Raw genomic sequence first — 13,243 nt, 5'->3', positions numbered from 1 at the left:
GAAGGAAACTAAAATGGCACAAAAACAAAGAAAATATTTTTTATTAACTTCTTCTACACTAGTACAAAATTAGAACACAATTCACTCTAATTTATATTCATTTCTAGCATATCTTCCACCTCTCCATCTTTTGCATACAATTGTTTATTTTATTTTTTTCTTTTCTTTTTTCAAAGTAAAAGTATGGAGAGTCAATGTATGATTCTTTTGTTTTTTCAAAGTAAAAGTATGGAGACATCAACTTGAATATTTTTGTCTCCATCCATCACATGCATGTCTAACCCACACCTTATTTATTTATTTATTAATAATTAAAAGTTAAGTTTAATATTTTATTTTTAACATACCCCTTAAACTTAATTTTTCGAGATTCCCAGTTGAGCTCTAAAATGACTGAACACATCGTATTTCAGCGGCTTCGTGAAAATATCTGCAATCTGATCTTGCATCTTTACGTATTTCAGTGTCACCTCCTTTTGCTGAATACATTCCCGAATAAAATGATACCTCGTGTCAATGTGTTTACTCCGATCATGGAACACTGCATTTTTAGCTAATGCCAATGAACACTTGTTATGGATATAAACCTCCGTTGGATCATTTTGACTCATCTGAAATTCTTTTAGCAATTTTCGAAGCAAAATTGCATGACAGACACATGAGGTTGCAACAACATATTCAGCTTCACAGGTTGACAGTGTCACAATTGCCTGCTTCTTCGAACTCCATGTAAATGAAGTATCACCCAGACAAAATACAAAACCATTTGTACTTTTTCGGTCATCATTGTCACCGGCCCAGTCACTATCACTGTACCCAACTAATTTGAAATCATCAGATTTTGAATAAAGTAAACCCAAATTAGTTGTACCTTTCACATAACGGAGAATTCTTTTGGCTGCGTTCCAATGTGACACCGTTGGGACTTCCATGTGTCGACTTACTAAGACAATTACATAAAGAATATCCGGTCTCGTACATGTCAACTATATGAGACTTTCGACCAAGCTTCAGAATAATGTCGGATTTACTCTGTCTCCACCTTCATCTTTTGTCAACTTGATTCCACATTCGACTGGCGTGCTGGTGGATTACAATTTTCCATCTTGAACTTCTTTAAGATCTCCTTCGCAAAACCACTTTGAGAAATAAAAATTCTGTCGTCATTCTGCTTCACTTCAATGCCAAGATAATACGACATTAGACCAATGTTAGTCATCTCGAACTCACGAGCCATTGTCTTCTTGAACTCTTCAAACATCTTAGGATTGTTCCCTGTAAAAATGAGATGATCCACATACAAACAAACAAGTAACATATCTCCATTTTTCACTTTGCATACAGGGCATATTCATATGGGCATTTGACAAAACCATTTTCTTGAAAATATTTGTCAATGCCACTGTTGCAGGCTCGTGGTGCTTGCTTAAGACCATAAAGTGCCTTTTTTAATTTTAGCACTTTATTTTCTTGACCTTTCACAACATACCCAAGTGGTTGTTGGATATAAATTTACTCTTCCAGATAGCTGTTGAGAAATGCAGATTTCACGTCCATTTGATTGGTTCTCCACCCGTGTTGAGCAGCTACAGAAATTACCAGTCTGATACTCTCCATTCTGGCAACAGGAGCAAAAACTTCATTGTAGTCAATTCCGGGTCGTTGACTACAAAATTGATGGATTCCATGCTCTTCACAAAATTGCTTGAAAGAGATGGAATTGTAACTTGTGAGGACTAATTATATAATTTTGAGGACTTTTATTTTATGGTCTAAAGGAAACTAAAATGGCACAAAAACAAAGAAAATCTTTTTTATTAACTTCTCCTACACTAGTACAAAATTAGAAGACAATTCACTCTAATTTATATCATTTCTGGCATATCTTCCACCTCTACATCTTTTGCATACAATTTTTTATTTCATTTTTTCTTTTCTTTTTTCAAAGTAAAAGTATGGAAACATCAACTTGAATATTTTTGTCTCCATCCATCACATGCATGTCTAACCAACGCCTTATTTATTTATTTATTAATAATTAAAAATTAAGTTTAGTATTTTATTTTTAACAATACTAACCTCCAAGTCTGCAACATTTGCAGTTGCTAAAGTCAATCTTAGAGTATATATTCCACTGTGATAAACTGCGTCAATCTTGAACTTGATTTGCCATGTTGTTCCTTCATATCTACTACTGTTGTTATTGTTCTTCCTGCATCACAATATTAATAATGAATGTTTTTCTAATATCTATTAGGTTCATATGTGAAGATTGACTCATAAGGATGTTCTTTCCTGATTTATGAGTGCTCAAAGTACTAGTACTACATACTTGGGAACTTGAGCGAAAAACCCATTTTGTATATAGTCAGTAGTGCCAATAGTGAAATTCAAATCTCCATCTCCATAGGGATATAATTCACCAATAATGATAAAACTAAACTAATTAGTTATTTCACTCCAAGAAAAACTGATTTTAATGACCAAAATTTAATGTGGGTTAAAAATACACTCATTAAAAGTATGTTCTCACTACATTTAATGAGTGGAGAAATACAATCTACTTTTATTGACTAAAAAATATATTTTTTTTCATTTCAGTGAAATTTTCCGCTCACTATTTCCTATTTTCACCTCTTTTTTCACGAATCTTTTTGTCGCCTTCCCTTCCCCCCAATTTTTTTCCCAATATTTCAATGTTACAGATTTAGGGTTTCCCCAAATTTTCACTTTACGCCAAATTCAGACCCTAGGGTTCTTTCTCCATCACTAACAGTCCGACCCGCCTCCTCCCCTACAACGGCTTCTGCCATTCACCACCATAGAGCCACTCCATTTCATCGTTTATATCCTCCCAATTTTTCTCTATCCTACTTTTTTTCTGCTCTACCTTTTCAGATCTGGCGACGAGAATGGAAGGAGAATCTCCAACTCGATTTTTTTATCCTCTGCCTTGTCTCCTCTGCTACATCTACAGTGCGGCTCCGTGCACCACCGCTGCTTTAGTTCAGGTATCTTTTAGGTTTTAGTTTCCATGATGGACTATGCTTTATCAGGTTCTTCATTATAGCCTCCTATTTGTTTGTTTTGAAGGAAAAGTAGAAAAATGAAGACTTTCACAGCTATACGAAGATCAAAAAGTAAGATTGAGAAGGGGAGGTCAGAACTGATCCCATCTGAACCGGAGAAGGTAAGGCTAAAAGTAAAGGCAGGGTGGTTACGAGGTTACAAGAAAAGAAAAAAGAATCAGCTAAGAGAAAAGTAAGTGTCTACTTGTCAATTTAAAGCCATACATTTCGTAGAATAGGCATAATTTCATGGTTCAAATGCTAGTTGTAGTTTTAGTATTAATTTATATAATCTAGTTAAGCAAACTATAATCTATGATCAACTATAAAACTTGTTTTGCTTATTTTGCCTTACGGGGCTAGTTACTTTATATACTGGTGAAGTTAAGTGTTACTATGAGACTCCATGAATTCGGATTAATGTTGGCAAATTTTCAAAAACTGCAATTAACGAAGTGTGTTTCAATTCGACAGTTGTAAATAGAATCAGGATAAATTAGCCTTGTACTGATTGATTCACAAATGGAATGAGGATAAACATAAGGTTTATTTACATACCTTTCTGAAATTTATTGGATTTAGAGTTCTTGTTAAATTATGCTTATATTGAAATGATTTTTGACTATTGTTTATTGTTTATATTAAGGATGTCTAAGAGTTTTCTAGACGTCTAGAAGCTTATAACAACAGTATTTACAAATTTTCTGCTCAATTTCTTCTGGGTTTCCATGTGCAAGACGGGCTCTATGAGCATTTTGAGAAATTTAATAAATTTAACCAATCTCAGTGGATCACAATTGAGAGCAATAGAAAACTTATTGAGGATGCAAAACCCAATAGTTGTTCAAGTTTGCTGATAAACATTACACAGTAGTAGACTACATTCAGCGGTGTGCCCTTTTAATTGTGATGTGAATGGTTAGATGAGTATCATAATGAAGAACATCACTGATTTAGTAATAACAAGATTAATGTCCTCATTTCCAAAGTATATCTAAGTTAAATATCCTAATCAACCCCTTAATTATTGGCTTATGATTAGTTTGAAGTATTTGATGCTTAATTAGATCCTAATTGATTGTATCATATAATAATATGATGTTACTGTATATGTGTGGTTACTTATTAAACCAATTTGTCTTTGTCTTGTCGTGGGTGCTCCTCCTTCCTGATGTCTTATTGTGAATTTTTTTTAGTCTGTAAATTTTATAAAGTGAAAAACCTAGGTGTCTCACATGGTGAGGAGTAAGTGGATAAGTGGGGCATGTTGAGTGGCTCCAACATAATGTTGGACCCAGGCTCCCAGGCACGAGCGAGGCGAGAGCCTTTTGTATAGAGCCTCGTTTTCTGGGTTCAAGGCTCAAGACATTGAGCCTTGACTGAGGCGCGCCTAACACGCGCCTTTAACAACTATGGTGAACTGAAATAGCAGGTTGATTATAAATCAGCTTACTCTGCCTCAAAATAAGCAATTTGTTATTCTTAATTTTGTATAGCATTTTGTTTAGAGACACTCTGAAAGGTTGTTTCTTTTAAATTTTGCTTCAATATTTGTTGGTTTGAGGTGGATCAATCTTTTTCTTGGGCAATTTAAGTTGGAACTTATTTAGACTCTGAAAGGTGTTTTTGATCACATAACATCTTGTGATATTTTGTGAAGGTAGATAATGCATGATGGAATATAAGTGAGGAAAGTGCTTTCAATTGCATAGCTATTTTCTAGCAATTGATGTGAGGAAATTGCTTTGAATTGCAGAGTTTTTCTTGTAAATAGATCTGTAAGGAGAAGCAAAGCTATTTTTGTACAGCAAAGGTAAATGACAAGGAAGAGTTGGGAAGCATAGTTGGAGTAGAGTGAGGTTTAAGTGAATAAACAAATCTTGAATTTTCCATCTTATTGATAGATCTCAATCTTCGTGCTCCAATTGCTGAAGATAATGTTAGCCAAATTGAAATTTCTGTTGTTTCTAATGCAGAATTTGCCAACCACATCAAGAGGTGAGTGTTGAATTCAATTTCATAATCAATCAAAAACAAGTTTGATCCAAAAGTAAATAACTTTGTCGTTACTTTTGTGTTTTTGCTGAATCAATACATCCATAAACACAAAAATTTCATGTCATTTCATTCTGTTTTCCTTCACAATTCAGATTGGTATGTGATAATCGTGTTATGTTAAATAATAATTATGTCAAATAAGTCGTGTTATTTGTGTCATTATGCACTGCAATGCTCTATTTGTTTTCATAATATAGTGAAAATTGATCTTTGACTCATAATGGTTGCTCAATTTGTGTCATCCATACTGAATGACAAGTAAGTTCTATGATTTATGGAATGATTATTGCTTTTGTATCAAGAATTGTGCTGATTCTTTTTGCTTGCCCGTTGATGTTATTATCTTTCTTGCCCCATGGATATAATATCACTTTAAAAGTGGCATTACTATCTTTTGGTAAGCTATTATGCCTTCGTGTCCCTATCCGCCCTCTTTCTAGAGGGGGGCCCCTTCATTGTTCTTATTGTTCAATGAGGAGCGCTCACATAGCTAATCGGTAAAGGCAGCGGCTACCCCTGCAGCTATGATAAAAAGCGGCTAGACTACAGTATCTAGTGATTCCTTATTCTTAGGCGTCTAGTAGTGTGTGAGAAATTTCCTTTGTGCATAGGTACGGGATCTAAAATCTATTAATGTTACCAAGGTGCTCTAAGGGATTAAGTCAGTAAAGTGCCTTTCCTCGTAAGGACAGCCAACCTTTTTCTTTCTATGGGTTTAAGAGTTAGTGGGTTAAAGAGCCTTTTTCCACCTTTCGTCTTTCCTTCCAGTCAAGCCGTGGTTTCTGCTCTTGCCTCTCATGAATCTACTCGAGCATTCCGGAATGAGTGAGCTTTTGTATCAGTACTGAAGAATCTGGTTATCGACTCAGCAGCTATTGAATCTAAGCCAATTGAATCAGCAACCGCTGGTACAGTAAGTGATGTTCAAATAGCCGTTGTTGGGATCTTCTCCGCTGCTAGTTGTTCTTCTTACTAGGGTCTGCTTCCTCATAGTTCTTTAGAACATGATTCTCTCACTCATACGCACTCCAGAGCAGCTACAAGGCTATTAGCCCTTACCTACGAAGTTCCCCCAAACCTTTGACCAGTCCTTTTCAGTTATCCCTTACTATTGCGTATGCACTCAATTCATATCTTCGTTCTCACTATCATCTCATCTAAGTTTCCCAACGGTAATAAGAGAGAAAAAGATAATAGGTTTGTAGAACATAAAGATATGGGATTTCAGGTACGCCAATGGCTCTAAGCTATTAAGATGAAGAATAGGCAAGGATGGGGCTAAAGTCGGGTAAGATCGGATCACTTCCCATAGGCTGACTTTTCACCTAGGGAAAGAAAAAGCTAGTTTAGGCTACACTTCCTCCAGCGAATGAAATTCAGCTAGCTTAGAGTACACTCGGTTCACTATCCGTAATATCATATAGAGAAGAGATAACTTGATAGTTGAGAGCAGAGAAAGCTTTCCCTTGCTGAGCAATCTAGGTTCAGATAGATAGTCCCCTTAGTCGGTTACCCTTTTAAAAGGGTTAGTTTCTAGTATTAGGCACTGGTGTTAATGTGAGCCCTCCAACTCTCAAACGATTGGTCTTACTATAAACTGTTTTGCTTTCCTTATCCTGGAATGACTAAACGACTGTGAGCAATTCTATCTGCCAAAATGAGGCATGAAGGAAGACAACACTGTAAGTAGCAAGCAAAAAGACAGTTGATCCTTTCACTCATGTAGAGGTCCTTCTTCCACTGATGTTTTACTTTTCTTTTATCTAAGGCGAACCGCTGACTTAGAGTATCAACAGCTTTCATGGCTTCAATTCAGGTGCTGGGACGTAAGAAGGAAAGCTTTCGGTTTTCAGTTATTGAAGGAGCTCTTTTTTCGTATGAGGATAAGGTACCGGCCTCTTATATTCCCTGTACTCTCCTCCAAAGCTGCTAATGGCATAAGGAAGTCCACGGGGATAGAAATAATAAAAGAGCTGATTGGCAGTATGAAAGTCAGAAAGCTGCCAATGCTGTATTGATGCCTGCTCGCGTACGCCCACCCCTGGTAATGCCCTTTACTTTTTCTTTTTCCATATTTAATAGCATAGGTAAGACGAAGTAGGAGTGGATTCAGGAATCGTTGTTAGAATTGAACAGATAATAGTTCTAATAACTTCCTATATAGCATGACATACAAGGTTCATATGGTGCATTTATGTGTTAGTAACTAAAGATTTTAATACTTGATATAATACAAACAAGAAGTTTCATTGAACATTGTTATTGTATATAATTCATGTTATATTGGAATCATTTTTATGAGCTAACATCTTGTCAGGTTTCAGCATTATTGTTACAGTTGTTGGCTTAATAGGTGTAGGACAAATGAAAATGGGAAGAATGATTCTGATCTGCTACATATTTAAGGTATGCATGATTGCCACATATCAATTATGATCTTTGTAGCTTGTGTACATTTTGAACATGTTTTATATATATATACATAGGATCTCTATTCTGATGTTCTAGTGCATTTTTTGTTAATAAAATTTTATTTTATTTAAACAGGTGTAATAAATTATACTTCCTAATGGGTAAAATCACAAGTTCATGTCCATCGATGGAAATTAGTTATTTTGAAATGTGAAGTTTGTCTAATGAGAGCATGCTTTATCCATTGAACAAGTTGCTCCTAAATTAGCTACTCTTAGGATTGAAACTTGTTATTGCCATATGACTGACAATTACTTTTGGGAAAGTTGTTCTTTTGCATTGAATATGTACCAAACATGATCCTGAAATTCTATCAACACCTCGTGTAATATTTTTCTTCTTTTAATACTTGTAGAATTGTTTTTATAGATTGCATATTAAATCATTTTATATTCTCCTTTATTTCTTATGCAGATTTTGACATGTTTGATGCCCAATAAGGACATGCTCATGCCATTGAACAACTTGCTCCTAGATTAGCTACTCTTAGGATTTAAGTTTCCCATTGGTATAAGACTGGCAATTATTTTTGGAGAGTTTGTTTTGTTCTTTTGCATTTAAGACTTAGCAAACATGGTGCAGAAATTCTTTCAACATCTCATATAATATTTTTCTCTTTTTTGGAGTATTGCATTGTTGCCTTGTGGTATATTTGTCTATCTTGTAACTTGTTACTTCTTTTTAATGGTGGTTTTTAATTATTTAAGATATTTTATCTTATTTAAGAGTTGAATATACCTAATTTAAAGTAGCTCCCTTCAATCCAAATCATTCTAAATATTTGAAATAAGAGATTTTTAATTATTATAAATAACTTTTAATGAGTGGATTTTTAATCATTATAAATACTTCTAATGACTGGATTTGTAATCATTATAAATATGTGTAATGAACGTATTTGTAGTCATTATACATAATTTTTAATAAAAGTAAATGTCCACTCATTGTATGTTAATAATGAGCGGAAGTATTCCGCTCATTAATACTTTTAGTAAGAAGGGCTTTCTCAAGGGGAAATTTCCGCTCATTAAAAACCTTTAATGAGTGGAATCAGACTTTTAATGATTGTATTTCTTGTCATTAAAACTCTTTTTTCTTGTAGTATTTTTTATACATATAAGAAATCTAACAATTTCCAAAATAATAACTTTCAATGTTAAAAATTAATTGTGATTTAAGAAATTTACAACAATCTAAAGCTTATAAAGAAAATTTTAAAATGTCAAGTATTTAGAAACTAAAAGTGCTTTTAGCATATTTCATAAGAAAAAAAAAAGTGGTTTTGGCCTTTGATAAAACTCTGAAATTGTTTTTTTTTAAATCCAAAAAATTAACTGCATATTTGACAAAAACATAATAAAAATTTCAAAAATGATTTTATATATAATTTCCTCTTATATTTTTTCAAAAGAATCATAACAAATAATTTTGGTTCTTTTTATATAAAGCCCACTACAATATAGGGCTTTGGCTTTTGCTTTTCCTCTGTTAACTAATTCCATAAAACCCTAATTGCATCAGGTCAGCATTCACTGCCTTTGAAAACCAGCCCCTTTGAGCTTCTCCTCTCTTTGAGATTTTTTGAGGAAAGAGCATCAGGTCAGCATATTCTTTTCATCTTTGTCTCTCATTCATAATTAGTTCTATTGTTCAGACATTTCATGGACATAATACATAAACTTATTGTTCAAAGATGATCGATTGTAGATTTAGACAAATCTAATTTTGATTATCGTATTTGATCAAACCTCAGTTCAACAAAAAAGACTACTAGGAGTTGTTGAAATAATAAACTTATAATTAATAAAGTCTTTAATGTGATTAGTGTATTATCCAAGAGTCATTTCTGTATCTGTATTTATAGAGTGTGCAAGAGTCATTTCTGTATCTGTGTCTGTATCTGTATTTATAGAGAGTTAATGTGGTTTACTAAGAGTCATGTTTGTAATCTATAAATACCTATCAATACAAGTAGTAAGAAAAGAGAATCAGAAGAGAATTTTCTTCCATCAATTATACTCTTCCTCTGTACCTCTAAAAGTTTATTTATTTGATCCAACAAATTGGTATCAGAGCCAGACAAAAATTCTCCTCAAAATTGAGAATAATGGTGAAAAGAGAAATCGCCATTGATTCGTGGGAGACCAAGTCCCAGATTTGGAAAGCTATGCGCTTATGCATAGATGACATCAAAGAATGGTGAAAAGAGAAATCGCCATTGATTCGTGGGAGACCAAGTCCCAGATTTGGAAAGCTATGCGCTTATGCATAGATGACATCAAAGAACAAGTTGATTCTTTGACCTTCGAGGAGATCAGGAGGGTGTTGGAAAATGATTTGGGTTTGGAGAAATATGCTTTGGATGGACAAAAGAAATTTGTCATGCAATGTCTGGTGGAATCCTTAGAAAATGATGATGATAAGAATTCTGAGGATTTAGGAGAAATTGGTGAAAGATATGCGAATGTACAAGAACATGTATCTGATGATGAGGAGAAAATGGAAGATTCTTCTGTGATGGGTCTTTTGCCAGAAACTGATCCAGTCAGTAAGAAAAAAGAAGTTCCAAGTAAGTTCAACATTAGCAAGGCCATGATGAAGAGAGTTTCCTATATTAAAGCCAATTATGAGGAACTTACAACTGTCCGTCTTTGTCGACTGTTAGAGGAAGATATGGGAATTGAGAAATTTGCACTTGATCCATTCAACAAATATATAAGCAATCATATAGATGACGTATTGCAATGGGCTGATGAGAATTCGGAGTCCTTAGACAGAGAGATTGATGAGGACGACGAAGATGAAGTAAAACCAAAGAATAAAATTAGTGCAAAGCAAATGGTGCAAACTTGTGAAGTAACTAAAAAGAGGAAGAGGCTTGATAAAGAAGTGAACGCATCAGGCAAGAAGCAAAGCAAGCCTGTGGAAGAAACAGCGAAGAACAATAGTGGTGCAAAAGGCACTCACGATGCATCCAATGATAGTTGTTCTCAATTATCTAATGTCAAGGAAAAGGGAGTTCCAACACCAGCGTATGGTAAAAATGTTGAGATCAAAAGTGAGACAGAGCTAATGAAGGAAATGAAAGAAATATTTTTCATAGAAGAATTTCCATCAAACACATCTGAAAAAGAAATCATGGAAGTTAAAAAGAGAAAGGAAAGAGTGAAAGAAGTCGAGGGAATTGACATGCCTAATATTGTGTCATTGTCATGTAGAAGGTGCACTACAAGTTATGTTCCACATCCAAACCCCAAAATACCAGTTGACAGTGATAATAGTGATGCTGATGGTACTGATGAAGATGATGATGAGGAAGAAGAAAATGATGGAGATACTAATGAGGATGATGGAAGCTACCGTGAAGATGTCGATAACAATGAATTTCGAAGAAAACGTTGGAGATAATTATGGGATTGATGGCAGCTAGAGTGAAGAGATGAAGTTTGAAGATTTAAATAGATTACAGACTACTAGACTGTTTTTGGTGTTAGGAAAGGATAAAAAAATTATAAGTTTAAGGGGGTGTGTTGAAATAATAAACTTATAATTAATAAAGTCTTTAATGTGATTCAGTGTATTATCCAAGAGTCATTTCTGTATCTGTATTTATAGAGTGTGCAAGAGTCATTTCTGTATCTGTGTCTGTATCTGTATTTATAGAGAGTTAATGTGGTTTACTAAGAGTACCTATCAATACAAGTAGTAAGAAAAGAGAATCAGAAGAAAATTTTCTTCAATCAATTATACTCTTCCTCTGTACCTCTAAAAGTTTATTTATTTGATCCAACATGAGTTAAGCTGCGAAGATAGACAAATATCTCAAGAGTTTCTGTATTTACCCATATTATTAGATTATCAGATGTATTTTTATTTTTTTTTATCAAAACCAATTGGGAAATCTGATTAGATATAGTTTGGAATATTTAATTACAAATCTAGAGTATATTTTTATCAGGTCTTCATATATATGAATAAGATCTAGATTGCAACCTTTAATAAACTAAAAGAAATTTCAACATGTTAAGTTGATGTGATGATCATTCGAACCTAATTTGGTTAATGAAAAATGATTAGGGAGAAATTTGAATAGATATAGCATCTCTCCAAACCCTAGATGTGCTACATTTGAATCATGTGATGATTTTAAGGGAAAAGAAGGTTAATTTTAACTTAGTAATTCATATGATAATTTTAATTTTGTACAGGAAAGCAATGGTCAAGAAATTGGAAGAAAATCCATATCTAGATAACGATGGATATTTTAGCAATGATTGCAGAAGGTCGCCGGCGAATAAACTCCCATATAAGTTGAGGTTTAGAATAATAAATCTCTTACTACTATTAACCTATTAAATCTGCATTATTTACAGTGAAAAATATGATTTTTTGTATTGGTTCTTGTTCTCAAGTTACATGATCAAATGCCATATTCAAATGCTATTTGTTTTCAGAACAACTTACAATCTTAATGGAAAGAAATTCATTCTACTTATTAACATATGAGGTTTGTGTTCTTAAATTGAATATCAAGTTTGACAAGGTTGAACTTTCATGGGTAATGGCTTCCATACATTAATACTTGAAAAGAATGATTCAATAATTTATGTTGCAATTCTTAAGTATTTGATATGTTACAGGCATATGTGTTCCATGATCTTCAGAATTTATGGGCATTATTATATGAAAAATAAGCAAAAATAGAAGCATGGTCAGGCAAAAATAGAATGCATGGACATTAGTATACAAACAACAAATGGGCTGCACGAAATTTATATTTGTCTTGGACACCATAAGCAATAGAGGATCTCTACAATCATAATAAGTTTTGCATATTGGTATAACATGTGACAACATTAATATTCATATTTAAATAAACCATAAATGTTAACTAAATTATAAACAGAAAATAGAGGAAGAGAAAAATAATAAAAGTAGACTAGGCAAGAAATTTAACAAATAATAATGAATATCATTGGGCAAACAAATGCAACTAGAGTATGTTGAAACTTAACGTGAGCAAGGAAGGTAAGTTATTGTGCTAATTTTTATGAAAACCAATTGGAAAATCTGCATAGGTTTAGCCATCGTTGAAAACCTTGGATGTGCTAATTTTTGTTCATATGATGATTTTAATGCATAACCAGTGCCCTTTCTTTTATGCACACATTAATCTATGAGTACACCGGTCAAAAGTTCTAATGAAATGAACATAACAAAGTTGTAGATTTCACTCTCTTCCTGTTCTACTATTACAAAACAAAAAAAATATAATCTTGAAACACTATACCAATAACTATGTTCCACCACCTAATGACACAAGACTTTCAAGACAAACAATTCGAGTATTCCAAAAACAATCCATGTAAATTGTAATCCAAGACTTTCGACTCTACTCCAAGACCTTTTCTTTTAATATTATACCAAACAATATGATCCTCATTAAGATGAAGGAGAATCTTATCTCCTCTCTTTGAATTTTGAAAAACCTTCACATTTTCAAACCAAGTAGTAGATAAACTGGGTTTTGTAATGGAGTATAACTTTGTCCAAGTAAACTTATCAACTCTATCATTCTTCCTCGTATGAAATTCTGCCTCAAACTGTCATTCTTACCCTTCTAAAACATGCAATTTTATGGAAAC

General features: G+C 33.5%; 1 protein-coding gene across 11 annotated transcripts; it reads left to right on the top strand.

The window, feature by feature from the left end:
• The first annotated feature begins 2,677 nt into the window (after positions 1 to 2,677).
• Positions 2,678 to 11,961, top strand: LOC136224598 (uncharacterized). Of its 11 annotated transcripts, XM_066012978.1 has the most exons (7): positions 2,678 to 3,011; positions 3,094 to 3,261; positions 4,825 to 4,881; positions 5,045 to 6,808; positions 6,895 to 7,170; positions 7,451 to 7,532; positions 9,120 to 11,282. In XM_066012978.1, exon 7 carries the CDS (start codon positions 9,795 to 9,797, stop codon positions 11,004 to 11,006), a length of 1,212 nt encoding a protein of 403 aa, XP_065869050.1. In that variant the 5' UTR covers positions 2,678 to 3,011; positions 3,094 to 3,261; positions 4,825 to 4,881; positions 5,045 to 6,808; positions 6,895 to 7,170; positions 7,451 to 7,532; positions 9,120 to 9,794; the 3' UTR covers positions 11,007 to 11,282. The 11 variants fall into 11 exon arrangements, 8 of the variants coding, with proteins under 8 accessions (XP_065869050.1, XP_065869051.1, XP_065869047.1 ...); XR_010686506.1 differs by adding an exon at positions 11,807 to 11,961 and having other exon boundaries at positions 3,094 to 6,808; positions 9,120 to 9,197; XM_066012979.1 differs by lacking the exon at positions 4,825 to 4,881.
• The last annotated feature ends 1,282 nt before the right edge of the window (positions 11,962 to 13,243 follow it).

The sequence above is a fragment of the Euphorbia lathyris genome, chromosome 3, assembly GCF_963576675.1.
Source record: "Euphorbia lathyris chromosome 3, ddEupLath1.1, whole genome shotgun sequence".
NCBI classification, from domain to species: domain Eukaryota; kingdom Viridiplantae; phylum Streptophyta; class Magnoliopsida; order Malpighiales; family Euphorbiaceae; genus Euphorbia; species Euphorbia lathyris.
This window is presented reverse-complemented; position numbering and strand designations above follow the sequence as displayed.